Source organism: Poecilia mexicana, unplaced genomic scaffold (genome assembly GCF_051168715.1).
Source record: "Poecilia mexicana isolate PSO_F unplaced genomic scaffold, ASM5116871v1 scaffold_2, whole genome shotgun sequence".
In the NCBI taxonomy this organism is placed as follows: domain Eukaryota; kingdom Metazoa; phylum Chordata; class Actinopteri; order Cyprinodontiformes; family Poeciliidae; genus Poecilia; species Poecilia mexicana.
Window position 1 is genome coordinate 52,420,185 of NW_028263371.1, and position 27,934 is coordinate 52,448,118.

Below are 27,934 nucleotides of genomic sequence, written 5' to 3' on the forward strand. Positions count from 1 at the left end.
TTTGTGTGAGGGTGTGATGGACCTGCTGATCCATTTTCTGACATTCCTGTTTTTATTATACTTTGTGTTTCCAGAGAAGTCACTGTGAATCAAACCAGAAACTCCCTGGAGGGGAATTTGTTTTACAGCACAGTAATAAAGAAGATTCATCAAACTGACGTATGTTTGCTAAAGTTTCAACTGTTGACAACATTCACCACCTGCTCCTTTTCGAACAGATATTAAAAGAGGAGAGAAAGAGAAGGAAGGGAAAGAAAAAAATCTGTATGTCATTTGGTCATAGTTTGTTTTAACTTTTATTTCTTTGTGTTTTTTTTATTTATTTATTTTGTTCTTGATATTATTTTCTGCATGTTCAACATAAACAAACAAGCAAATAAATAAATAAGACTTTATGAAACAACTTCATTCCCCAAATTCTGTGACCGTCTTTTATCTTCATTGGATTTAATGGCATTCAGTGTCCTATAATTATTCTGTGAAAATTTTTTGTCATTATCCACTGGTGTTTGTCTTCTAATTGTTTGCATTCTTATCACTTCTGGGTTGTTCATTACTTTTGTTTGTTTTTCATATCATTTACAGGTTTATTATCTTAAAAAGGTATTTCCAAATTAGTTAATTCCTTTTATTGAATTTTGTTCTGTTCTCTGTGCATTTTGGTTTACTCTCTCATCTTAGAAGGGTATGACATAAGATCATTTTCTTATGTTAGGAAAACACCCAGGAAGGGATCATTGCTTTGCCATCTAATGACTTCTCACCTGCACTAGTGTTCCCACATATATTTGTTGAACCAAAGTGACACCTAGTGGCCACACCATGATACAGAAAATATTTTATGGCTCCTACAGTCTTTATGAAATTATTGAACTAGTGGGAGGTGCATTTCTTTACATAGCAATAGTGTCAGGAAAGTGAGTTGTGTTTCTCTGTGGCTCTACACTCCCAGCAGGTAGCCACTAGAGGGCGCCAGGGTGAGCAAGTTGCAGGACTGAGAGCTGATTCCCTGCAGGTGTGGCTGAACATCTGCAACTCCTCAAGCCTCATCATACCCTGGATATAAGGATCTGGTTCCCAGTGAGTGTTAACCCATGTGGTAATGTCAAGTCCTCCTTGTGAACCTCTGTGTAGCTTTCTGTGTGAACTATCTGAGCTCAGTTTTACTCCCTTCCTCTCCTCAAAGTCTACCTGAGTTCCTCCTGGGGTCTATCTGTGAAACTTCTCAAACATAGTAAGTATTGATGGTGAGATGAAGCTTCATGAAGCACTGAGGCATTCAATCCAACTGTTTGATTCATGACCTGAAGCGCCGCGGTGTTTTGTTGCTCCACTGCAGGGGTCCCCAAAGTCGGTCCTTGAGGGCTGACATCCTGCATGCTTTAGTTCTCTCCCTGGTTTAACGTACCTGGATCCAATGATGTCTCATTAGAGGCCTAAGAAGAACACTGACATACTGAGAAGGTTGTTAATACCACCAGGTAGAGAAGTAGAATATGCAGGATGCTGGTTCTCCAGGTTCGACTTTGGGCATCCCTGCTCTACTGTGACATCAAATAGACAATATATGCAAAATATGCAATGTGAAAATATATGAAGCCCAAAATTTAATAAAAAAGTAAAATGATTTTTGAGATTCTGATTCTGTGTATTTTTATTAGAATCTAAATCTGTTTACATGAAACAATGGCTGAATCCAAAAATAAAACTGGAAACAAATGGGGGAGAGAGAGTTGTGATTGGTTGTTACTCTAACCAAGCTTTGTCACTAGATATAAAGTTTTTTTTTTTTATTTCTTAAAAATAAAAGCCAACTGTGCTCAGGTTTAGGTGGTTTCTTTGTTTTAAGATGATTCCATCTCCTACATAAAATACCCATGAATGCAGATGAAGCATCAAAAAGTTTGTAAAATTAGCAGGATGTTTTCTAAGGATCTTCACTGGATTTTTTTCAGAGTCCAGAAAGAATAAAGACAGAAATAACTCCAAGTATTGTCAAAAATATAGCATCTATGTTTCCCTGTAAGATCTCCAGCTTCAAATTAGAAATAATTCCTCATTCTTTTCTAGTTTCTTCATTCATGTTGTTAGACAAATGAAACCCCACATGAATAATTACCCTCAATATAATAAGAAACAGGAAGTGACATCAGAATCTGTTTTCTTCATTTCTGTATCTGCTTCTTCTACATGACAGATGGTTTGATTTCTCTAGGAAAAATGTCCCAGGAGTCAAACCCAGGAACATGGTTCTTCCAGTCCGGCTGAAGAGGAGGATTGTTTAAAGCCATCAAGCAGCTCAGCCAGTAGCATTCAGAGGTCAGAGGTCTCAGATCCTCCTTCACTTCCTTTGGAAATTCATCTAAACATTCTGGGAAACCAGTCTGAGGAGGAAAAGAAGGAAATGTTCAATGTTAGACACTGATTAGAGCTATAAATGTATCTGTTCTGTTTGGTTTCCTAACTGGATCATCTCTAAACAAACCTTCCGAAGTTCTTCTTTGTTGGTGTGGAACAGCGCCATCTGCAGGTTCTGAACTGCTAGCTGTCTGTACTCTTTAATCTGGAACACAGGAAGCTACTGCTCACACACTTCCTCATGCTGCTTTAGTGATTCTGTGCAGAAAGCTGTTCTACAGTCCAGTTACCTTCTGAGGAGTCGGTCCACTGCTGGACTCAGACTGTTGGAACATTTTTTCTATCTGCTGCCTCCTTTTCTTCATTTCATCTGATGCATTTCCAAATGTTTTCTACAAAAATCAGTTCAATATCAAGTGAGACCCACAGTGACATTAAACCCAGCAGGTAAACCTCCTGAGATCAGATCTACCTCAATCAGATCTTTGGCCTCCTTTGGGTTCATCTTCCTGGACTTCAGCTGATCTTTGACCTTTGGCCACTGCAGCAGTTTCAGCTTGTCGTACATCTCAGTCAGTCTGGTTTTACTGACCGGGTTGTTCATGCTCTCAGTGTCTCCTGTTTTTAGTGAAGCTGCTACCTGAGCTGCCAGCCTGTCAGACAGTTAGTTTGGTTATTTATGCAGCAGGTCAGTAAATATGAAGTTTCACCTTTCTGTACCTGTCTTTCACTGATTTCAGCTCTTTCTGTTTTTTAGCTGTTTCAGATCTGTGGAGGAAAGAATGAAGCTTTGAGGGACACATCATTTGAGTTCAGTTATAATCAAACATTGGTATAATATTAACAGTTTAAACAAGACCTGCAGATTTATTAGGTTAAATATTGTGACAACTGACTAAACAAAATATTAGAAAATTTCTTACTGGGCCTTTATGAGCTTCTCTTTGTAAAATGTCTCCATCTGAGTCATACTGTGTTAAAAGATACAAGTTATAAAATCAGTTTTCTGATTACTGGTTATTAATGGCATTTCATGGTTAATAAAAAAAAATAAAACCTTTCTTTGTGTTCACATCCTTGTGGGTTACAACGCTGGGGGCTGGAGCTCACCTGTGCTGATTCCTGCAGCCTTTAAATAAATAAAATATGTCATCATTTACATGAATGAGCAGGACTGATGGTAGAAGGTCACCAAGTTAATTTATATTGGGCTGATTCACAACAAGTGATATATTAAGATACATATTTATATCTTATTCCTTTTTAGGTGAGTTTAGCTGAAGTAATCAAAACCAAACTAATTTGGGTTGCTGAATGCTGCTAGAGAATGTTTTTTTTTAATTAATAAACTAATTCTCTGCTAAAATCTTCTTCCTACAGCCAGTTGTTTGTGCTGTAGATCACAAGTGAAGCTTTAAAGATCACTTCCTAATTAACATGCAGGAGAGGAAGAACACTTTTTAAAGTCTAATTTAAACAATTGTGACTCACCGTTTAATCTGCAACATTTAAATTATATAATGCAAATTTGAAAGAACTGAATGTAAATATGATAACTGAGCTCATGACATAGCTTCTACCTCTGTTCGAGGGATTTCACTTCTTCCTTTTTTTGTTTCAGTTCAGATCTGTGAGGGGAAAAATAAACCAATTTTTAAAGTAAATAACTAATAAACTATGCATTTAGTTATTCTATCTATCCATCTATCTATCTATCTATACACATACATACATACATAAGCTGAAAGCTCATCAACCATAATATTGTGATGATGATGTGATGGGGAGACAAAACAATTGTTACCTCATATGATAAAGTTCATTTTCATGTGCTGCCTTTGTTTTGATAAGCCTGTGGCAAAGAATTGACAAAATTAAATCTCCACAACACAGTTTATGCTATAAAATTACAAAAGAGTTTAAATGAGACACTCAGAATGATTTTCTTTAACCTTGTTGTGTGAATTTTACCTCTCATTCAATGATTGCAATTCTTCTTCTTTGTTTCTTAGAGCAGATCTACAGAAAGGGAAATTGTGTCCAAAAAATTCAGTCTATGTGAATTTCCAAAAATTATAAATACTTCTGGCAGATTTAGATAAAAAATGTTCATTGAACCAAGAAATTAATTACGACAGTAAATAAGTCTCAACAGGTGTTTAAAATAGTGTGAACATAGTCGAGCTCAACCAGGTTTATATAATGAAATGATTATTTACATATAAATATGACATTTCACTATTAAGATTGTGTAGAATCTCAGTCATTCATTTACAGATTTATCAGTTTCATACTAAATATTTAATTAATGAGCTAAATATTTACTTAGCTGAACTCTGTGACCTTACAGCTGTGATAGTTATGACAGTTGTAAATTAATAAAAAACATGGTGAAAATATGGTTAAAAAAAAACATTTTCCAACATGCAAAATAATTCAAAATATTGCTGGTAATTTTTAACAGTGTAACTTTACAAACTTTACATTCCATGGTATCAGGTTCGTGAATTGTAATCAGAGACAATCACACTGGGCAACAGAGGTCACAGAGGTCACAGAGGAGACCAATGTTATCACTAATAAGCCAACTAAAGTCACTCAAATCGCTTTTTACATTCCTTTAAAAAATGATGAGCTGAAAATTATTTATACCCTTATCATCAATTGAAACCTAATTACTGGCAATAATGAAATCAAATTCTCCATATAATTGCTAAATTAGACTTTCTTTGCTTGTCTTTTTTGGTTTTTAAATAATCCAAATCTTGTATCATTACAATTTTTAAATTTTTATCTCCTTCCCCACATTTGCACAAACTGAAGATTGATTTACACTAAATACAAGTGCTTGAAAAACAAAGGGATACATATACATAAAAGAAGGAAACTACTCAAAATCCCCTAATCAGTGTAATTTCTAAATAAATCTTACATTGTTTCCTCTAATTTCTTTTTATGAAGGTCATCAGTTTCTGCAGCAGGTTTGGAAACAAAGAGCTGTCCTGCCATCCTGCAACAGAAAATAGAAGTATGACCTTTAAATATTCATCCATATTATTAGGACACATTACAGAAAACACATTACAGAAAATACATTATATAATTATAAACTATATATATTTTTTAAAGTACCTGTCTTTGAAGGAAGTGAATTCTTGCTCTTTTCGTCTCAGAGAGGTTCTGTTAAACCAAAATGTTTGCATGTTATTGTAACAAAATCAGATATAAGTTTTACTGTTGGCACTGATATTATAATGCTGATTAGATGAGAAACATCCTGAATGTAGCATCCAGGATGCTGCATCCTCTCTTAAACTGATGTACATTTTACATCTGTTACAGTTTTTAAACTTTGAAAAGGGAAACAGAATATTACGTACTCTGTCGCAATGAGTTTTTTCTCCATGTCTGTCAAACTGTAGAACATAAATGATGATTTTAATATAAGTGAACAATCCAAAAACAAACCTTCGCAAAACACAGTACAATAACATTTACAATAAAATCTCAAAGTAACATTTTTCAAAAAATTTACCAAGAAACTGATAATTGATGTTGAAAACTCAGTATTATAATTTAAGCTGTTCAAGTTCTCCTGAATAAAACATTGAGTCTTCATTATTTTATTTGGTCATATAAATTGTAACTGTCCAGGATCAATATTTTATTGGATCATTGTCTCCTGTAAATAAACAATGAACTGATTTCCTTTTCATGAGAAATCTTTGTTTCAGTCAGTCAGTTACAGATATAACAGATCATGTTCTGTCACAGATTCAACAGGAACAACAGATAATTTACAACACACTGAACTTTGATGATCTCTAAACAAACAAACTGGTAGATGAACATTTTAATCTGGAGCTGAAAAATATTCTGTTAGCTTGTTGTGTGAACAAACCTTTTATTAATTGATTGTAGTTCATTTTCTTTCTGTTTAACTTCAGATCTGAATAATCAAGAATAAAATGTAAAAAAAAAAGTTTAATATTTTGAGACAAATAGTAAACAAGCTAATTGATTCACAATGAAATTTTAAAAAATTACAAAGTTAAAGAGTAACCCATATATAACCACAAGAGACTAAATTCTAGAACCGGAGGAACTTCAAACCCTCCTCCATATTTCTGTAAGTGGGTTAAATAAAAACTCTGGACTTGCCTCATTTGATGGAGCTCATTTCCAAGTGATCTATTTGTTTCAGCCAATCTGTGATAAACATAACAATTAAACCTTTAATTACTCGTATTTTGGAGAAATTCCCCAAACTAATGAGTGAACTGAGATTCTCAGATTGCAATATTATAATGTAATATCTTTTTTCTGATTATGGGATCAATACCTTTGATTGGCTGATTTAACTCCGTCTTCCTTTTTCCTGTTTTCAAATTAAATGTGAAAAAGATATTTATGGATTCTAGTAAATCACATGAGCTTTGATGTGATGTAGACATCAGTAATGTTTCTAACATTTATGATCAGTAATTACATTTTAATGTCCAATATAAAAACCAACGTAGAAAATACCTGATCTCTTGGATTTCCTTTTCATGAACAGTCTTTTCTGCAGTCAGTCTGAGTAAAAGATGTAACAGGTCACACAGTTTCATCAGGAACATCAGAGAACTTATAATGCATTGAACTTCTTTCATGATCTCTAAAAAAAACCAAACTGTTAAATGAACTTTTCCACTTTTCCTGATACCTGAAGATGAAACATGTTCTGTTAGCTTGATGTGTGAACAAACCTTTTATTAATTGATTGTAGTTCATTTTCTTTTTGTTTAAGTTCAGACCTGAGGAGTGAAGAATAAGATGTGTGAAAATCTCTCATTTAGAGAAAAATAGTGAATAGGATGATTTATTTATTTTGGCTTTTGACAAAATTGCAGTGTTCTGTTATTCAGCATGTTTACTTTGACCCAAACTCCACTGAAACAAGGCAGGGTAACAAACACAAAAAAGACAAAAACTCTGATAAAAGTCAAACACCAAGATGATTCTGTGAAATAAAGACTCATTTCTTGGACCCCAGGATCATGTAGGATCATCAACCCTCCTCTATATCTCAGTATTTAACCAGGTGATTGAGTTAAAATCTACTAAAACCTCAGTACTTACTTCACTTGCTGGAGCTCATTTTCTACTGATGTCTTTGTTTCAGTCAGTCTGTTGTAAAGAAACCAGAACAATCAATCAATCAATCAATCAAATTTTATTTGTATAGCACATTTCAGCAACAAGGCATTTCAAGGTGCTCTTCATAATAAAAAAAATAAGAACAGTATGTGACATTTAATAAACAGTAAGAAAGAGAAAGAGACTTTGGAAAAAAAAGAAAAAGATTTAAAAAGATTTTTAAAAAGATAAAAAATTACTTTTGTTACAGAATTTAATCGCCTGACGTCACCGGCCTCCGCCGTCCGTTGAGCAAAACAATTAATTTCACATATTTTTAAATAAAATCCCAGAGCTGATGAGTGAACTGAGATTATCAGATTACAATATTTAAACTGCAATGTTTTATGTCAGACTGAGGGAAAAATACCTTTGATTGGCTGACTTCAGTTCTTTTTCCTTTTCCCTGTTTTCAGAGGAATCAGCAAAAATAAATTTTAATTATTTTTCTCCTTAAAATAGTTTTATTGCTGTGATGTAGACAAATTCAGTTTTTATGTCTCAACTAAACTCAAATGCAGAAAATACCTCATCTCCTGGATCTCATTGTCATGTGACTCCAGCCTGTCGTAAAGAGGCAATAGATAATAAATATTTTTCCAACACCTGCATTAAAATGAACTGAAACACCCAGATTTATGTTTTATTGTAATGTATTATTTTAGGCTGTTGTGAGAAAAATACCTTTTATTGACTGATATTAGTTCTTCTTCCTTCTGTTTTAGGTCAGATCTATAAACACAGAAAATATTTGCATTAGACATGTCAGAAATGTTATCAGTCTTTTTATCAAATTTTAAACTTACCTCACTTTACTGAGCTCGTTTTTACAAGAAGTCTCTGTCGCAGTCAGTCTGAGTAAAATACGTAACAGATCATGTTCATAAACAGATTCATCAGGAACATCAGAGAACTTATAATTATTGACCTTCTTTCATGATCTCTAAAAGAACAAACTGTTAAATGAACTTTTCCACTCATCATCCTGATACCTGAAGATGAAACATGTTCTGTTAGTTTGATATGTGAACAAACCTTTCAATCTCTGATTTTAGTTCTTCATTTTCTCTTACAGCAGATCTGTAGATTGGAAAGATTGAAAGTGAGAAAAACTTCCAATATGTTTAAATATTTCAAAAAATTTTCCATAAGACTTTTTTTTTGGCATTTTAATATTAACAGTTGTGTTTCTACAACATGTGTTAAGTAAATATATTCTATATCTCTGTTTCAAGAAAAGACTTAAAAAATACAAACTTCATGTCATGGAGCTCATTTTCATAAACAGTCTGTGTTTCAGCCAGTCTGTTAAAATAGAATAGATACGTTTACTTTGTAACACAAATTCTGATGTAAAACCAATAAAGATGCAAAATGTTTAACTTAATGTGAACAAAAAACAGAAAACTTTACACTAAGTCTTGATATGCAGCTATAAAAACTGTCAATTTCTCAATTGATTTTTAAATAGTTTTTAAAACTATTTAGAAAACTATTTTTTAAGTCTTTCTTCTCAACAAACAAGACTTCTGAAATAATTATGTGATACTTTACAATAGAGTATTCAGTATCATAAACTGTTTTAATTACATTCAGTACAGAGTGGAAAACTCTGATTGGTCCACAAAGTCCAATCAAATTGTCTTAACAGGTCACAATCAGCATTGGTTTCAATTAATGCTTAAAAAAGATAAAATTATACCAGAACACGTCTTCTACAGTGAAAATCAAACACCTGTATGCACAAAATGTTTTCTATATTTCTAATGTCCGTCTAATTAATTCACCATCAAATGAACTTTGCAAACTCAAAAGTTATGTTACAATGAACACGGATGAGTACCTTCCAGAAACTGATGTCAGTTTTTCTTCTTTCTGTTTAAGTTCAGATCTGAAGAATGAAGAAAAACATCTGTGAAAAACTCTCCTTTATTTTGAGACAAATACTAAATCCATTAATCCATCCAGTGTTATACAGTCGGGAGAGATGCTGCTGCCTTTCACCAACAGGCGAGAGGCGGGGTCACCATGGGCTACTATTTGTCCAACTATAGTCCTACTGTGGACAAATTGTCCTACTATTTGTCCATCGTAGGACAAATAGTAAGTAGGAGGATTTCTTTATTATTAACATTTAACAAAATGATACAGTTCTTTTATACACTGCATGTTTTTGTAAGTCAAACCCAAGTGAAATAAAGCAGAGTGACCAATACACTGCAATAGAAAGAAAATAACGTCTCTGTGACTAAAGTCCAAGTCTGTGGTGGTTCTGTGGAACCAAGCCTTAATTCTTGGCCCTCAGTCTCAGGTAGACACTCCAAACCCTCCTCTATATTATATTATTTAACCAGGTATTTGAGTTAAAATCTACTAAAACCTCAGGACTTACTTCAGTTGTTGGAGCTCATTTTCTACTGATGTCGTTGTTTCAGTCAGTCTGTGGCAAAGATACCAGATAAAAGCATTAATTCTATAGATTTCAGAGTAAAATTCCAGAAGAAATGAGATTTCCAGATTACAACATTTACAGTGTAATTATTTATGTCAGACTGTGGAAAAAATATCTTTGGTTGACTGATTTCAGTTCTTCCTCTTTATCCCTGGTTTCAGTTGAAACAGCAGAAACATATTTTAGAGTTTAAGGTTGTGATGCAGCCATGAGTTATATTTCTACACTCTATAATCAGTAATTAGAATTTATTTAATGTCTCATCTAAACACTTAATGAAGAGAAATACCTCATCATCTGCATCTCCTTTTCATGAGAAGTTTCTGTCTCAGCCAGTCTGAGTTAAACACATAACAGATCATGTTCCTCACAGCAGTTTTAACATGAACATTATGTTATCTTGTTGTGTGATCAAACCTCTTATTAACTGATTCTAGTTCATCTTCTTTCAGTTTAAGTGCAGATCTGAAAATTAAATTATATAATTTCTAAAAATCCTCAATGTTTGCAGAAACCAAATCTCATATATTCTAGTTATTGTTCCGTATAAAAACAGAAAAATACCTCACTGTCTGGAGCTCATTGTCATGTGACTCCAACCTGTGGTAAAGAAGTAACAGATTAATAATCTTCCCAACACCTGCAGTAAAATGAACTGAAACACCCAGATTTAAGTTATATTGTAACGTGTTATTTTAGGCTTTTGTGAGAAGAAAATACCTTTTATTGACTGATTTCAGTTCTTCTTCCTTCTGTGTTAGGTCAGATCTATAAACAGAGAAATATTTGCATTAGACATGTCAGTTAATGCACTAGAAATGTTAGTCTCTTCATCAAAATGTAAAAATCTGAAAATTTGTATTATTTATTCTTTTATACTTCACATAATAAAGATTTGCTTTCAGATATATAAAACCATTATTGGTTATCAATGTTCTTTACTAATTAACCTCATCAGCATCTTTGTCTCCATTTTCCTCTGACTGTCAATGTATTAATTTGGAAAGTGTCAATAAAAAAGAGGAAAACTTACTTCACTTTATGGATTTCCTTTTCACGAGAAGTTTCTGTCTCAGTCAGTCTGAGTTAGAAACATAACGGATCATTTTCTTCATAAATAGATTCAACAGGAACATCAGAGATCTTGTAATGCATTGAACTTCTTTCATGATCACTAAACAATCAAACAGATTATCTGGAGCTGAAACACGTTCTGTTAGTTTATGTGAGCAATACCTTTTAATCTTTGATTCCAGTTCTTCTTCTTTTTGTTTAAAGTCGGACCTGAAGAGTGAAGAATAAAATGTGTAAAAAAACTCTTATTTATTCAGTTGGTTGATTTATTTATTTTGGCTTTTGACAGTTCTTTTCCCTTCTGTTTTAGGTCAGATCTATAAACGGAGAAAATATTTGCATTTGACATGTCAGTTAATGCACTATATGTGTTATTAATCTTTTCATTAAATAAAAAATATGGACGTTTTGCTTCATCAAAACAATGATTAAAATATATTTTTTTACCTCATATTATGATGATTTATTTCCAGATTTATCACCAATATTTGCTATCAAAATTCTTTCCAAATTAACATAATCAGCAACTTTGTCTCTATTGTTTTCCTTATTGTCAATGTATTAATTTTTAATAAACGGTATTAACTCAAAAAAATTGAATTTGTACATGAAGATTAAAAATGTGAATTGTTCTTTCAGATCACTGTGTGAAAGGCACCTTACTGATTTAAGTTCTTACTAATTTCTTTATTCTCAAAATCACTTTCGGTAAAAAAAAATACAAAGGAAATTATTTTTTGGAAAGTGTCAATAAAAAAGAGGAAAACTTACTTCACTTTATGGATCTCCTTTTCATGAGAAGTTTCTGTCTCAGTCAGTCTGAGTTAGAGACATAACGGATCATTTTTTCATAAATAGATTCAACAGGAACATCAGAGATCTTGTAATGCATTGAACTTCTTTCATGATCACTAAACAATCAAACAGATTATCTGGAGCTGAAACACGTTCCGTTAGTTTATGTGAGCAATACCTTTTAATCTTTGATTCCAGTTCTTCTTCGTTTTGTTTAAAGTCGGACCTGAAGAGTGAAGAATAAAATGTGTAAAAAACTCTTATTTATTCAGTAGGACGATTTGTTAATTTTGGCTTTTGACAAAGTTACAGTGTTCTGGTTCACTGCATGTTTACTTTGACCCAAACTCAGTAACATATTTATTTACACACAAAACAGACAAAAACTTTCTGATAAAAGTCCAACTGTGAGGTTATTGTGTGAAACTAAGACTGGATACTTGGACCTGAGGCTCATGTAGGATCATCAACCCTCCTCTATATTTCATTGTTTAACCAGGTGATTGAGTTAAAATCTACTAAAACCTCAGGACTTACTTCACTTGCTGGAGCTCATTTTCTACTGATGTCTTTGTTTCAGTCAGTCTGTTGTAAAGATAAAAAATAAAACCATTAATTTCACATTTCTGATATAAAATCCCAGAACTGCTTATTCACCGTCACATGTGTTTTTATTTTAATTATGTAAAGCACTTTGAAATGCCTTGCTGCTGAAATGTGCTATACAAATAAAATTTTGCATCTCCTTCTCATGAGAAGTTTCTGTCTCAGCCAGTCTGAGTTAAACACATAACAGATCATGTTCCTCACAGCAGTTTTAACATGAACATTATGTTAACTTGTTGTGTGATCAAACCTCTTATCGACTGATTCTAGTTCATCTTCTTTCTGTTTCAGTGCAGATCTGAAAATTAAAGAATATAATTTCTAAAAATCCTCATTGTTCGGTGGATCCAAATCTCATATATTCTAGTTATTGTTCCGTATAAAAACAGGAAAATACCTCACTGTCTGGAGCTCATTGTCATGTGACTCCAACCTGTGGTAAAGAAGTAACAGATTAATAATCTTCCCAACACCTGCATTAAAATGAACTGAAACACCCAGATTTAAGTTACATTGTAATGTGTTATTTTAGGCTTTTGTGAGAAGAAAATACCTTTTATTGACTGATTTCAGTTCTTCTTCCTTCTGTTTTAGGTCAGATCTATAAATGGAGAAATATTTCCATTTTACATGTCAGTTAATGCACTAGAAATGTTAGTCTCTTCATCAAAATGTAAAAATCTGAAAATTTGTATTATGTATTCTTTTATACTTCACATAATAAAGATTTGCTTTCAGATATATATACACACACACACACAACCATTATTGGTTATCAAAGTTCACAAAACCCTCCTCTATATTTCATTGTTTAACCAGGTGATTGAGTTAAAATCTACTAAACCCTCAGGACTTACTTCACTTGCTGGAGCTCATTTTCTACTGATGTCTTTGTTTCAGTCAGTCTGTGGTAAAGATAAAAAATAAAACCATTAATTTCACATTTCTGATATAAAATCCCAGAACTGTTGAGTGAACTGAGATTCTAAAATTACAATATTTACAATGTAAAGTTTTATGTCAAACTGTGGAAAAATACCTTTGATTGGCTGATTTCAGTTCTTTTTCAGTTTCCCTGTTTTCAGAGGAAACAGAATAAATATATTTTAGATTTTTATGAGTTTTAATGTGTTTTAGACATGCATTCTGTTTTTACACTCTAATTAGTAATAATGTTTAAATAATGTTTCTCATCTTAAACAGATAAGTACCTCATCATCTGCATCTCCTTCTCATGAGAAGTTTCTGTCTCAGCCAGTCTGAGTTAAACACATAACAGATCATGTTCCTCACAGCAGTTTTAACAAGAACATTATGTTATCTTGTTGTGTGATCAAACCTTTTATTAACTGATTCTAGTTCATCTTCTTTTTGTTTCAGTGCAGATCTGAAAATTAAATAATAAAATTTCTGAAAATACTCAGTGTGTCTGTCTATTGCAACCCAAAACCAAATATTCTTGTCACTGTCCTTTTAAAAAAATTAAATAAAAGTAAAAGGAAGAGAAAAATACCTCATTATCTGGATCTCATTATTCTGTGATTCCAGGCTGTGATAAAGAGATAATAGATAAATATTCTTCCTAACATCAATTCTGGAGTAAAATGAACTGAAACACTCAGATTCACATCTCATATTTTATTGTGTTTCAGCCTTTAGTGAGAAGAAAATACCTTTCATTGACTGACATCAGTTCTTCTTCTTTCTGCCTTAGGTCAGATCTATAAACAGTGAAACTATTTGCATTAGACATTTAACAGTTAATGCACCAGAAATGTTATTAGACTCTTCATTAAATAACAATGTGGAGGTTTTTGCTTCATCCAAGAAATGATTAAAGTGTATTTTACCTCACATCATAAAGATCTGCTTCCAGAGACAGTTTTTCAGCAGTGAGGCTGTGTGGAAAAAACAGAGTATATAGATTTAAACCATAAATTGTTAGTCAAAGTCTTTTCATATTAACATAATCAGCTCTCTATTTCCTTCTTATAGTCTAAATCAGAGGTTCCCAAACTGTGGGGCGCGCCCCCTAGTGGGGGGGTCCAGCCATATGGATGAAAAAAAAAAAACATGAACGCTGTATGCGCTGGGTTTTTACCTTAGAATGGCCAACTCTCTGTTATTCCTATGTCAATTTGATACAGTAGGGGCTTCCGCACTTCCCATTTTTGTGTCCTCTGTCACTTTTATCAGCAGTTGAAACTGTTAACAAGTCGTAACCTGTTTTTCCGAGCCGCCTTTAAACGCAACATGAGCGCTACAACGCTCGCGCTGGGTTTCCACCTGTGAAGGAGACCTGCTGCTGCTGGGCGGAGCTACGTAGGTTTGTGTTAGAATCACGGCAGCAAACCAGCAAAACGCAAAGAACTTTTCACAGTTTTTCCCTCCAAACTAACCGACTGAGTTGAGTGAAGCTGTTGGATGCAGGTAATGTTAGCTAAAAGATGACTAGCTAATATCAATACAGCACCTTTAGCTTAACAAGTAGCTTGTAGGCTACCGATGTTGTTGTCTATGTCTACATTAATTTTGTCCCCCCAAAAAGTAAAGTTAGAGACAAGGAGTCTCTAAGAATCCTCTAAGAACCCCCCCCACACACACACACATACACACGTCTTTCAACCAGACAGCTATTTGTATTCCGTAGGGGGGGCCCAGAAAAAAGTTTGGGAACCACTGGTCTAAATATTGATTTTAATAAGCACTATTAACTATGATAAAACACAGAATTTGGCATGCAGATTAATATTTACTGTAATTTGTTCAGGTTGTTGTGTGACAGTTACCTACTAGTTGCTGATTTAAATTATTCTAATGGTTTTAAAGACATGTTTTTAAAGAAAATAATATAAATATGTTCTTCCGATCAATGTGGATAGAATAAATATGTTCTTCAGTCATTGTCCAAAGTTAACATAAATATATGAAATAAATCGTACCTAATCTGCTGTAACTCCGTTACCAAAGGACTCTGTATTTCAGGCAGTCTGTCAAAAAGATAAATTAATAATGGTTCGATTTCCTAACAACACAGATTCAACAGGAACATCAGAGAAAAGGCAATGCATTTTTTTCTAGACAAGCAAACTGTTAGCTGAACTTTCCTACTTAATCTCCTGATATCTGGATATGAAACATGTTCTGTTAGCTTATCAATACCTGGTAATCAACTGTAGCTCATCATCATTTTGTGTAAAGTCATATATAAAGAGTGAATAATAAAATTGTTTGTTGACATTTGTGGCAACTGGTAAATGAAAATCATGATGGCATTTAAAACAATATTAAGTATTCTGGTATACTGGAGATTTACTGGACCTTTGATGGTTCTGTCAAACAGAATCATGTAGGATCTAAAAACCCTCCTCTACATTTCATTATTTACCCTGGAGATTGAAAGTCTATTAGGAAAAACTTACTTCATTTGCTGGAGCTCATTTTCTACTAATGTATTTGCTTCAGACAAACTGTGGTAAAGATACCAGAATAAAAGCATTAATTTCACAGATTTTGGAGTAAAATCCCAGAAGCAATGAGATTCTAAGATCACAACATTTAGCGTAATTATTCATGTCAGACTGTGAAAAAAATACATTTGATTGACTGATTTCAGTTCTTCCTCTGTTTCCCTGTTTTCAGAGGAAACAGCAGAAATATATTTTAGAGTTTTATAAGAGCTCTAAGGTTGTGATGTAGCCATGAATTCTGTTTTTTCACTCTATAATCAGTAATCATAATTTATTTAATGTCTCATCTAAACACTTAAAGTAGAGAAATACCTCATCATCTGGATCTCCTTCTCATGAGAAGTTTCTGTCTCAGCCAGTCTGAGTTAAACACATAACAGATCATGTTCCTCACAGCACAGATTGAACATGAACATTATGTTATCTTGTTGTGTGATCAAACCTCTTATTAACTGATTCTAGTTCATCTTCTTTCAGTTTAAGTGCAGATCTGAAAATTAAAGAATATAATTTCTAAAAATCCTCAATGTTTGCAGAAACCAAACCTCATATTTTCTAGTTATTGTTCCGTATAAAAACAGAAAAATACCTCACTGTCTGGAGCTCATTGTCATGTGACTCCAACCTGTGGTAAAGAAGTAACAGATTAATAATCTTCCCAACACCTGCATTAAAATGAACTGAAACACCCAGATTTAAGTTATATTGTAATGTGTTATTTTATTGTGAGAAGAAAATACCTTTTACTGACTGATTTCAGTTCTTCTTCCTTCTGTATTAGGTCAGATCTATAAATGGAGAAATATTTCCATTAGACATGTCAGTTAAAGCACTAGAAATGTTTAGTCTCTTCATCAAAATGTAAAAATCTGAAAATGTGTATTATGTATTCTTTTATACTTCACATAATAAAGATTTGCTTTCAGATATATAAAACCATTATTGGTTATCAATGTGCTTTACAAATTAACCTCATCAGCATCTTTGTCTCCATTTTCCTCTGACTGTCAATGTATTAATTTGGAAAGTGTTAATAAAAAAGAGGAAAACTTACTTCACTTTATGGATTTCCTTTTCATGAGAAGTTTCTGTCTCAGTCAGTCTGAGTTAGAAACATAACGGATCATTTTCTTCATAAATAGATTCAACAGGAACATCAGAGATCTTGTAATGCATTGAACTTCTTTCATGATCACTAAACAATCAAACAGATTATCTGGAGCTGAAACACGTTCTGTTAGTTTATGTGAGCAATACCTTTTAATCTTTGATTCCAGTTCTTCTTCTTTTTGTTTAAAGTCGGACCTGAAGAGTGAAGAATAAAATGTGTAAAAAACTCTTATTTATTCAGTAGGATGATTTGTTAATTTTGGCTTTTGACAAAATTACAGTGTTCTGGTTCACTGCATGTTTACTTTGACCCAAACTCAGTAACATATTTATTTACACACAAAACAGACAAAAACTTTCTGATAAAAGTCCAACTGTGAGGTTATTGTGTGAAACTAAGACTGGATACTTGGACCTGAGGCTCATGTAGGATCATCAACCCTCCTCTATATTTCATTGTTTAACCAGGTGATTGAGTTAAAATCTACTAAACCCTCAGGACTTACTTCACTTGCTGGAGCTCATTTTCTACTGATGTCTTTGTTTCAGTCAGTCTGTGGTAAAGATAAAAAAATAAAACCATAAATTTCACATTTCTTATATAAAATCCCAGAGCTGTTGAGTGAACTGAGATTCTAAAATTACAATATTTACAATGTAAAGTTTTATGTCAAACTGTGGAAAAATACCTTTGATTGGCTGATTTCAGTTCTTTTTCAGTTTCCCTGTTTTCAGAGGAAACAGAATAAATATATTTTAGATTTTTATGAGTTTTAATGTGTTTTAGACATGCATTCTGTTTTTACAGTCTAATTAGTAATAATGTTTAAACTCTCATCTTTAAACAAAGAAATACCTCATCATCTGGATCTCCTTCTCATGAGAAGTTTCTGTCTCAGCCAGTCTGAGTTAAACACATAACAGATCATGTTCCTCACAGCAGTTTTAACATGAACATTATGTTAACTTGTTGTGTGATCAAACCTTTTATTAACTGATTCTAGTTCATCTTCTTTTTGTTTCAGTGCAGATCTGAAAATTAAATAATAAAATTTCTGAAAATACTCAGTGTGTCTGTCTATTGCAACCCAAAACCAAATATTCTTGTCACTGTCCTATTAAAAAAAAAAATTTAAGTAAAAGGAAGAGAAAAATACCTCATTATCTGGATCTCATTGTCCTGTGATTCCAGGCTGTGATAAAAAGATAATAGATACATATTCTTCCTAACATCAATTCTGCAGTAAAATGAACTGAAACACCCAGATTTAAGTTATATTGTAACGTGTTATTTTAGGCTTTTGTGAGAAGAAAATACCTTTTATTGACTGATTTCAGTTCTTCTTCCTTCTGTGTTAGGTCAGATCTATAAACGGAGAAAATATTTCCATTAGACATGTCAGTTAATGCACTAGAAATGTTAGTCTCTTCATTAAAATGTAAAAATCTGGAAGCTTGTATTTAAGTATACTTTTATACTTCACATGATAATTTGCTTTCAGATATATATATATATATATATATATATATATATATATATATATATATATATATATATATATATATACACACACACACACACACACACACACACACACACGCACACACACACAACCATTATTGGTTATCAAAGTTCACAAAACCCTCCTCTATATTTCATTGTTTAACCAGGTGATTGAGTTAAAATCTACTAAACCCTCAGGACTTACTTCACTTGCTGGAGCTCATTTTCTACTGATGTCTTTGTTTCAGTCAGTCTGTTGTAAAGATAAAAAATAAAACCATTAATTTCACATTTCTGATATAAAATCCCAGAGCTGTTGAGTGAACTGAGACTCTAAAATTACAATATTTACAATGTAAAGTTTTATGTCAAACTGTGGAAAAATACCTTTGATTGGCTGATTTCAGTTCTTTTTCAGTTTCCCTGTTTTCAGAGGAAACAGAATAAATATATTTTAGATTTTTATGAGTTTTAATGTGTTTTAGACATGCATTCTGTTTTTACACTCTAATTAGTAATAATGTTTAATAATGTTTCTCATCTTTAAACAAAGAAATACCTCATCATCTGCATCTCCTTCTCATGAGAAGTTTCTGTCTCAGCCAGTCTGAGTTAAACACATAACAGATCATGTTCCTCACAGCAGTTTTAACATGAACATTATGTTAACTTGTTGTGTGATCAAACCTTTTATTAACTGATTCTAGTTCATCTTCTTTTTGTTTCAGTGCAGATCTGAAAATTAAATAATAAAATTTCTGAAAATCCTCAGTGTGTCTGTTTATTGCAACCCAAAACCAAATATTCTTGTCACTGTCCTTTTAAAAAAAAATTTAAAGTAAAAGGAAGAGAAAAATACCTCATTATCTGGATCTCATTGTCCTGTGATTCCAGGCTGTGATAAAAAGATAATAGATAAATATTCTTCCTAACATCAATTCTGCAGTAAAATGTACTGAAACACCCAGATTTAAGTTATATTGTAATGTGTTATTTTAGGCTTTTGTGAGAAGAAAATACCTTTTATTGACTGATTTCAGTTCTTCTTCCTTCTGTGTTAGGTCAGATCTATAAACAGAGAAAATATTTCCTTTAGACATGTCAGTTAATGCACTAGAAATGTTAGTCTCTTCATTAAAATGTAAAAATCTGGAAATTTGTATTTAAGTATACTTTTATACTTCACATGATGAAGATTTGCTTTCAGATATATATATATATATAACCATTATTGGTTATCAAAGTTCACAAAACCCTCCTCTATATTTCATTATTTAACCAGGTGATTGAGTTAAAATCTACTAAACCCTCAGGACTTACTTCACTTGCTGGAGCTCATTTTCTACTGATGTCTTTGTTTCAGTCAGTCTGTTGTAAAGATAAAAAATAAAACCATTAATTTCACATTTCTGATATAAAATCCCAGAGCTGTTGAGTGAACTGAGATTCTAAAATTACAATATTTACAATGTAAAGTTTTATGTCAAACTGTGGAAAAATACCTTTGATTGGCTGATTTCAGTTCTTTTTCACTTTCCCTGTTTTCAGAGGAAACAGAATAAATATATTTTAGATTTTTATGAGTTTTAATGTGTTTTAGACATGCATTCTGTTTTTACACTCTAATTAGTAATAATGTTTAAATAATGTTTCTCATCTTAAACAGATAAGTACCTCATCATCTGCATCTCCTTCTCATGAGAAGTTTCTGTCTCAGCCAGTCTGAGTTAAACACATAACAGATCATGTTCCTCACAGCAGTTTTAACATGAACATTATGTTAACTTGTTGTGTGATCAAACCTCTTATTAACTGATTCTAGTTCATCTTCTTTTTGTTTCAGTGCAGATCTGAAAATTAAATAATAAAATTTCTGAAAATCCTCAGTGTGTCTGTTTATTGCAACCCAAAACCAAATATTCTTGTCACTGTCCCATTTAAAAAAATAAAATAAAAGTAAAAGGAAGAGCAAAATACCTCATTATCTGGATCTCATTGTCCTGTGATTCCAGGCTGTGATAAAAAGATAATAGATAAATATTCTTCCTAACATCAATTCTGGAGTAAAATGAACTGAAACACTCAGATTCACATCTCATATTTTATTGTGTTTCAGCCTTTAGTGAGAAGAAAATACCTTTCATTGACTGACATCAGTTCTTCTTCTTTCTGCCTTAGGTCAGATCTATAAACAGTGAAACTATTTGCATTATATATTTAACAGTTAATGCACCACAAATGTTATTCGTCTCTTCATTAAATAAAAATGTGTATATTGATTGTTGCCTCAGTCAATCTGTTTTAAAAAAACATGACAAAATTAAAACTCATAATGCAAATGCTGAAGGAAAATCACATTGCATTGTGTTTCATACATTTCTACCAAAACAAATGTATGAAACACATGCATTCATGCAATAGTGGAGTTATTACATGAATGCACAAAGTCAGATATTAAATATTTTATAGCATCATGTTTTCTTACCTGTCATTGACGGATTTCAATTCTTTTTCTTCCAGCGTTGACCTGTACAGGAGAAAATTAACTATTAAAACATTATTGGAGAAACTATCAAAGGTTATTTTAACTGAAGCTTATTTGACCCTTCAGGAAGCTGACTTGATGTTTAAAGTGATAACTCATGTAGATCAGTGTCACATGTAAATACAGACCCTGAACGACACTGACCTCGTCTCCTGGATCTCCTTCTCATGAGAAGTTTCTGTTTCAGCCAAACTGAGTTAAAGACATAATCGATCATGTTCATCACAGCACAGATTGAACAACATTATGTTATCTTGTTGTGTGAGCAAACCTCTGATTAACTGATTCCCGTTCATCTTCTTTCTTTTTAAGTGGAGATCTGAAAATTAAAGATTACAGTTTCTTAAAACTCTCAATATTTACTGCAACTCAAAACCATATATTCCAGTTAAAATACCTCACTGTTTGGAGCACATTTGTGACTCCGTGTGGTAAAGAGAAATAGATAAAAAAAAATGTATTCCCAACATCAACAGGAAAATGAACTAAAATACCCAGATTTATATGTCATATTGTAATCTATTATTTCAACCTTCAGTGAGAAAAAAATACCTTTCATTGACAGATTTCACTTCTTCTTCCTCCTGGCTGTGGTCAGATCTATAAAGGGTGAAAATATTTGCAGTAGCACAGTGCCGCTCAAGAAACAATTAAATATTTCTGTTTTATGTATTATTTGAGTCTGGAGGATCTTTTATTTTGAAAATCCTTTAACTGGATTCTCTCGGTTACTTGCGCGCCAACACTGAGCCCACAAGCAGTAAAATGAGTAAGAAATGGATCAGATGTCTTTGGAAAGTTTCTTTGCAAAGGGGAAAAGGCCCAGAGAAGAGACAGGAGATTGGATTTAAGCCGGACCGGTAGGTGAGTCCCACATTACAAGCCCTCTCTGTGTAACATGCGGCGACCGGCTGCTAATGAGGCAATGAAGCTTCAAGCTGCTTCCTGGTAGTTCAAATCTACCAGGAAAACCTCAGGACTTACTTCACGTCATGGAGATAATTTTCTACTGACGTCTTTGTTTCAGTCTGACTGTTGTTTCAGCAGGCTGTGGATATAAGCAACACTTCGGGTGTCATTGTTTCCCAGATGGGACCGTCTCGTTGCAGAGAAACGAGCTCAGGGCTCCCGTTAGTCGTTACCGTGAATAAAAAAATTCATGACAGTATATTCATTTTTGTTGCTCATCTGTATCTAATTTTGATGGGATATAGAAATGTTACCATAGCAACCCGAGTCAGAAAGCGTTAGTGAGATGAGTAGAGCTTTGGAGTCTTAAGTCTGGTTTACAGCAGCACGATTCTCCAAACCTCTGTGACCACACACACACACACACACACACACACACACACACACACACACACACACACACACACACACACACACACACGACACGAACCAGCAAAAGTACAACAGGTTCGAATTGTTCGTGTGTCCGGCCACAAGGCAGGAGCAGCACGTAGATAAAAAATTATGATTTAATGAATAATCCACAGAACAGAACAGGCGGCAAGACGTTAAACAACAAGGATCCGACCAGAAACCAAGACAACAGGTGGGACTAAACTGGGAGGGTAATCAAACAAATGGGACACAGCTGGGATCAATCAGGACGGGAGAGAGACTCATAGGGGAGACAGGACACAGAAAACCTCAGAATAACTCACAGAACCTAACAGTAAACCCCAACATACCAAACGTGAATTTAGAATAAAGTTGATGGGGTAATTTTAAGCGGTAAAAGACGGAACATAAAGAAGACATTGGATAAAAGGCAGCAGGAGCAGCTTTATGAATTCTCTATTTGCTGCACTATGATTTGGAGGTGACTTATTTTTGACAAATGGTAAATGAGATATTTTATTCATAATGGCATTTAGTACACTGCATGTTTACTTTGACCCAACCTCAACTGAAACAAGGAAGGGTAAGTTTAATAATATCACAAAAGACACAAACTTTTTCAAATAAACATCCAAGTCCAAAATGGTTCTGTGAAACTACGAATGAATTCGTTGGACCTCAGGATGAAGGTTCTCCTCCACATTTTATTATTTACCCAGATGATTAGGTCAATTGAAAATATGTTAGAGAAAACTCTTACTTCACTTTATGAAGATCATTTTCAAGTCTTGTGATTACTCATGATCTCTAAACAAACAGACTTTTATTACCTTTTATTCTCTGATTCCAATTCTTCCTTTTGTTTAAGGTTCAACCTGAAGAGTGAAGAATAAAATGTCTGAAAATCTCTTATTTATAATTAGTCAATAGGATGATTAATTTAGAGATTATTTTATATTAGCTTTTGAAAAGTTATATAATATTAACACAAAAAAGACAAAAACTCTGGTTCTGGTTCTGTGAAATAAAGACTCATTTCTTGGACCTCAAACTCCTGTAGAAACTCCAAACCCTCCTCTATATCTCAGTATTTAACCAGGTGATTGGGTTAAAATCTACCAGGAAAACCTCAGGACTTACTTCACGTCATGGAGATAATTTTCTACTGACGTCTTTGTTTCAGTCAGACTGTTGTAAAGATAAAAGAACAAAACCATTAACTTCACATATTTTTAAGTAAAATCCCAGAACTGATGAGTGAACTGAGATTATCAGATTACAATATTTAAACTGTAATGTTTTATGTCAGACTGAGGGAAAAATACCTCTGATTGGCTGAGTCCAGTTCTTTTTCCTTTTCCCTGTTTTCAGAGGAAACAAAAATATATTTTAGATTCTTTTTTCATTGTTGTGATGTAGACATTCAGTTTTTACAGTCTATAATCAGAAATATTTTAGTTAATATCTCAATTAAGCTCAAATGCATAAAATACCTCATCTCCTGGAGGTCATTGTCATGTGATTCCAGCCTGTAGTAAAGAGGGAATAGGTAATAAATATTTTTCCAGCATCAATTCTGCAGAAAAAAATGAACTGAAACACCCAGATTTAAGTTTTATTGTAATGTATTATTTTAGGCTTTTGTGAGAAAAATACCTTTTATTGACTGATTTCAGTTCTTCTCCCTTCTGTGTTAGGTCAGATCTATAAACGGTGAAAATATTTGCATTAGACATGTCAGTTAATACTCCAGAAAATCTCCTTTTCTAGCGATTTTGTCTTTTCTGTCAGCCTGAGGTAAACCCTAACCCTATGCTCAGATTCAGGGTAGGACGACGATGTCAGGAGCAGAATAGGCCTTTAATGTTGTTTTTAAAGCTTATCATAATCTAATTTATCTGCATAATGATGCTCTTCTATCCCAATCTTTCTCCACTGTTTAGTTCGTTCCAGGACCCCGTGTTGCCCCTCCCTCTCTGCTCACAGTCTCAGGTACTGAATGAGAAAATAGACGTAATATATCTGAGGAAAACGAAACATCCCAAATAGTCTGGTACTAAAGGATGAAATATTATAATGATATTATAATAACAGTAATATTAATGTGATCAAACTCTCTGTTGCCTTAGCACAGTGTTATCCTGCAGGAAATTAATGAAAACATAAAATCTCGCGTAGGGAACCCAAGTGGCTACATGGATCACAATATTTAAACTGCAAAGTGTCCAGATTGTGGGAACAGCACCTTTGATTGGCTGAGTTCAGGTCTTCTTCGTTTTTTCTGTTTCAAAAGGAAACATGACAAAGTTATATAAGGTTTGTATAACCCTATAAAAGCTTTAAGGTGATATAAACTTCATCAGTGATGTAAGCATCGCTGGTCTATAATCAGTAAATATTCTGGACATGGGTTCATATAAAAACAAATATACAAAAATACCTCATATCCTGGAGCTCAATTTCAAGGAAGGGTTTTGTCTCAGCCAGTCTGTTTTAAAATATGACAGATAGAAATTTATAACACAGATGTTACCAAAGTTCAGCAGCATTTTAGTGTTTTTAATATTTTCACCACCAAATTAAGGCTACTGCATGAATGTAGAAAATCAGAATTAACATTTTTTGATTAATTTTCATCGAGGGCAGCTCTAAAGAGTGAAGAATAAAATGTGTAAAAATTCCTAATAATGTAAGACAAATAAATATCCCAAATTACTGAAATTGCACTTAAAATTTAAATGTATGTTATAAATATATTCTAGTCAATTAATTTACAATCACATTGTTATGAGATTATAGTTGAACAACTTACTCTGTCTGCTGATGTTCACCTTCCCTCAGACTGTCAAACAGATTACAGCAGATTACAACAGATTACAGCAGATTACAACAGATTACAACAGATCACAGCAGATTACAACAGATTACAACAGATTCCATGGGATTTATTTTGTGTTGCATTCTTCATTATTTTGCCAGGATTTAGACCAGAACTATAAGTTCATGGAGTTTAAACATTTAAAAATGCAGCTGTTTGCCTTCTGAAAGATGTTTTCTACTGGTTGTATTTTTTAGATGATTTGTCACTTTTTCAGTTCATTTTGTCACTAGAGATTTTCTCAGTCTGACCTGTGAAACTGAGCTGAGTTTTCTGAATTATCTTTAAAAACATGTAGTTTATGGTTTTATTGGGAGAAATGTTCCAACATAATACCAGGTTGGAAATAATATCTTTTTCGCTTAATGAATGAAATAATTATTTTTCGTTTGTGTTTTATATTTACTCAGGTCTTTATTGAATAATAACATTATTTTAATGATCAGAAACATTTCAGTAACATAAAAGGAAGAATATATAAAACATCTACATGGGCAAACACTTTTTCATTGTACGGTATATTATGTAATTTTCAAAATGTTTTTTTACACAATTTAAACAATTAAGTTTACAGCATCTGGAGGCTTCACCTTACCTCATTCCCTCTTCCTCATCTTGTTGAGGTTGGTTTGACTTTTTTAACTTTTTCAAATTTTCCGACTTTTCTGACTCCTTGGAGTTTTCCTTACAGCAACTATAGAGGACAAAATTAATAGATTTAGCATACAATAATGCTAAAACACAAACATACAAATGTATAAATCTGTGGTCTTTTCAAGCTGTTAATTTTGTCAATCCAGTGCATTAAAAGCTTTTTCTATAGATTTTGTACACATATCCAAAAATCATGGTTCTGTCCTCATGTTGGTCTGTTTGTGGGAAGCAGCAGGTCATCATGTTGGGAAGAAACCCTCACAGCTTCACTGTTATATGTTATTGTTGGTATCATGTTGTTTTTAATCAGATGCTTTGCTTGTTTTATCCCAGATGCAATGAGACACATCTTTCAAGAAGATGATTATATATTTAATGTTTGATATATTATAATAATATTTTAAGACGCTTATCTTAAAATATTATTTTGTTGAATGTTCCTAGTCAGCTTTTGTTTTTCCCTATTAATCCTCCAATTTATGTGATTTTGTCTCATCTTTTTTTGCATATTAAAGTCATGAACTTTGACCTTTACAGAGGTAAATGTGACCTGCAGCACTTCAGTTGTTCTTATGTGCTTTTTATAACCTCCTCTCTTCATTATCTATTTCTTCGTGATATAATTTTATCATGCCAGTAACTCTAGTTGCTTGGTTTATTCATTAGAGGATAATGACTCATATTGTGGTTGTAGTAAAATCTCAAAACCAAATAAATCACTTTGGAAGTAACAGATGTAAATTACTGTTTGTTATCCTTTTGTGAGTAATTTCTGTAGATTGAGGCGCAGCTTATATTTTAAATGGTTTCCTGATTCTGTGTTTCTGGTCAAACTGAACTCAGATTTCTAAAAACCTGGTAAATCACAACTGATTCATGTCCTAACAAGGGAAAAAAAAACTATTTTATTTTTGCATAGCTGCTGCTTTGCACACTTTTTTCCTTGAAAAATTAACTAATTTTCTTATGTATTTTTATTATTACTCAGGTTTTCTGTGTCTCATGACTTAAAAAAATAATAAATAAGTTTGACCAAAAAGCAAAGAATGGGGAAGTTGTCTTTTTGTTTGCTTTATTTAGTTTTTTTCTTTCATAGCACTGTATTTTTTGTGACACTTATTAAAGAGAGTACTGCTGTCATGGTGCTCACATCCCTTAATTACATTGTGAGGAAGTTTCATTGTTCTAATGTTAAAGACTCCAATCAACCAGTGGCCGTGGAGTTGTGCACGGAAACCTTGGATTCAATTCATGATAATATGTAGAATATAAAAAAATCTAATTTCTCAGTATGAGTTTGTTGGTTCCTGTGCAACAATGTTGTAGCTGAAATGAGGTATGACAACTAAAAATATCACTTCCTCGTAGTGCAGGAAAAACTAAAGTCCCCAACATGATCTGATTATTATTCATCCACCTGAACAACAGAGGTCACTGTTGTGCAGATCTGCCATCTACCATTGAATAATTTTCTCTCATTATATACAATTTTGATTTATCTCACAGCTTCATAAACGTTCATGAAACTAATAATTTAACTCTGTCTTCTGCTGTTGATTTACAGTTAAAATGTTTAAATACATTTCATCTTTTGGGTGTTATGATCCAGATACATGCACACCAAGGCAGAACTGATTAGCTCTTTTCTTGTCTGATTGCATATTAGTTTATCATTAACATACTTTTAAATCATCAGGTTTAATATCACTAAAATACTATTGTAAAGATATTTCTCTTACCAGTTCCCCATTATGACTTCTCTCTGTCCTGATCTGTCCGTCTACATCAGTCTGTCTGCGGCGTCGACACGTAGAAAACACAAGTGCTTTCTGATGAAGTTTAGTATCTCTTTTACTTTTTACTTGTCATCAGGACTTACTGGTTTCAGGAATGTGTGACTCATTAATCACAGTGGCCGACTTCAGCACTGCACCAACAAGATGTGCTACTGAGTTAAACTAAAGAA

The 27,934-nt window shown here is 33.1% G+C and overlaps 1 protein-coding gene across 43 annotated transcripts; it reads right to left on the bottom strand.

Moving 5' to 3' along the window:
• Positions 1-27,839, bottom strand: LOC106912316 (uncharacterized). 43 transcript variants are annotated; one of them, XM_088002466.1, is made up of 86 exons: positions 27,708-27,838; positions 25,910-26,008; positions 25,249-25,278; positions 24,877-24,924; positions 24,682-24,717; positions 24,093-24,140; positions 23,930-23,965; positions 23,762-23,797; positions 23,577-23,624; positions 23,267-23,311; positions 21,645-21,692; positions 21,364-21,411; positions 21,237-21,284; positions 21,033-21,074; positions 20,685-20,732; positions 20,525-20,560; positions 20,350-20,397; positions 20,222-20,269; positions 20,050-20,085; positions 19,868-19,915; positions 19,568-19,615; positions 19,407-19,442; positions 19,235-19,282; positions 19,107-19,154; positions 18,935-18,970; positions 18,753-18,800; positions 18,362-18,409; positions 18,201-18,236; positions 18,028-18,075; positions 17,900-17,947; positions 17,733-17,768; positions 17,550-17,597; positions 17,191-17,238; positions 16,988-17,035; positions 16,674-16,721; positions 16,523-16,558; positions 16,376-16,423; positions 16,246-16,293; positions 15,886-15,933; positions 15,406-15,453; positions 14,314-14,361; positions 14,137-14,184; positions 13,977-14,012; positions 13,803-13,850; positions 13,675-13,722; positions 13,503-13,538; positions 13,321-13,368; positions 13,017-13,064; positions 12,861-12,896; positions 12,714-12,761; positions 12,395-12,442; positions 12,036-12,083; positions 11,834-11,881; positions 11,225-11,272; positions 11,022-11,069; positions 10,709-10,756; positions 10,553-10,588; positions 10,406-10,453; positions 10,278-10,325; positions 9,929-9,976; positions 9,380-9,427; positions 8,794-8,841; positions 8,572-8,616; positions 8,343-8,390; positions 8,221-8,268; positions 8,065-8,100; positions 7,907-7,942; positions 7,480-7,527; positions 7,107-7,154; positions 6,886-6,933; positions 6,701-6,736; positions 6,520-6,567; positions 6,260-6,307; positions 5,739-5,774; positions 5,491-5,538; positions 5,291-5,368; positions 4,330-4,377; positions 4,163-4,210; positions 3,939-3,986; positions 3,416-3,487; positions 3,282-3,329; positions 3,079-3,126; positions 2,831-3,011; positions 2,649-2,750; positions 2,486-2,563; positions 1-2,384 (listed from the first exon to the last, which is right to left on the bottom strand). In XM_088002466.1, exons 1-86 carry the CDS (start codon positions 27,716-27,718, stop codon positions 2,187-2,189), a joined length of 4,317 nt encoding a protein of 1,438 aa, XP_087858592.1. In that variant the 5' UTR covers positions 27,719-27,838; the 3' UTR covers positions 1-2,186. The 43 variants fall into 43 exon arrangements, with proteins under 43 accessions (XP_087858592.1, XP_087858596.1, XP_087858608.1 ...); XM_088002470.1 differs by lacking the exon at positions 8,794-8,841; XM_088002482.1 differs by lacking the exons at positions 17,733-17,768; positions 17,900-17,947 and having other exon boundaries at positions 27,708-27,839.
• Positions 27,840-27,934: the final 95 nt, after the last annotated feature.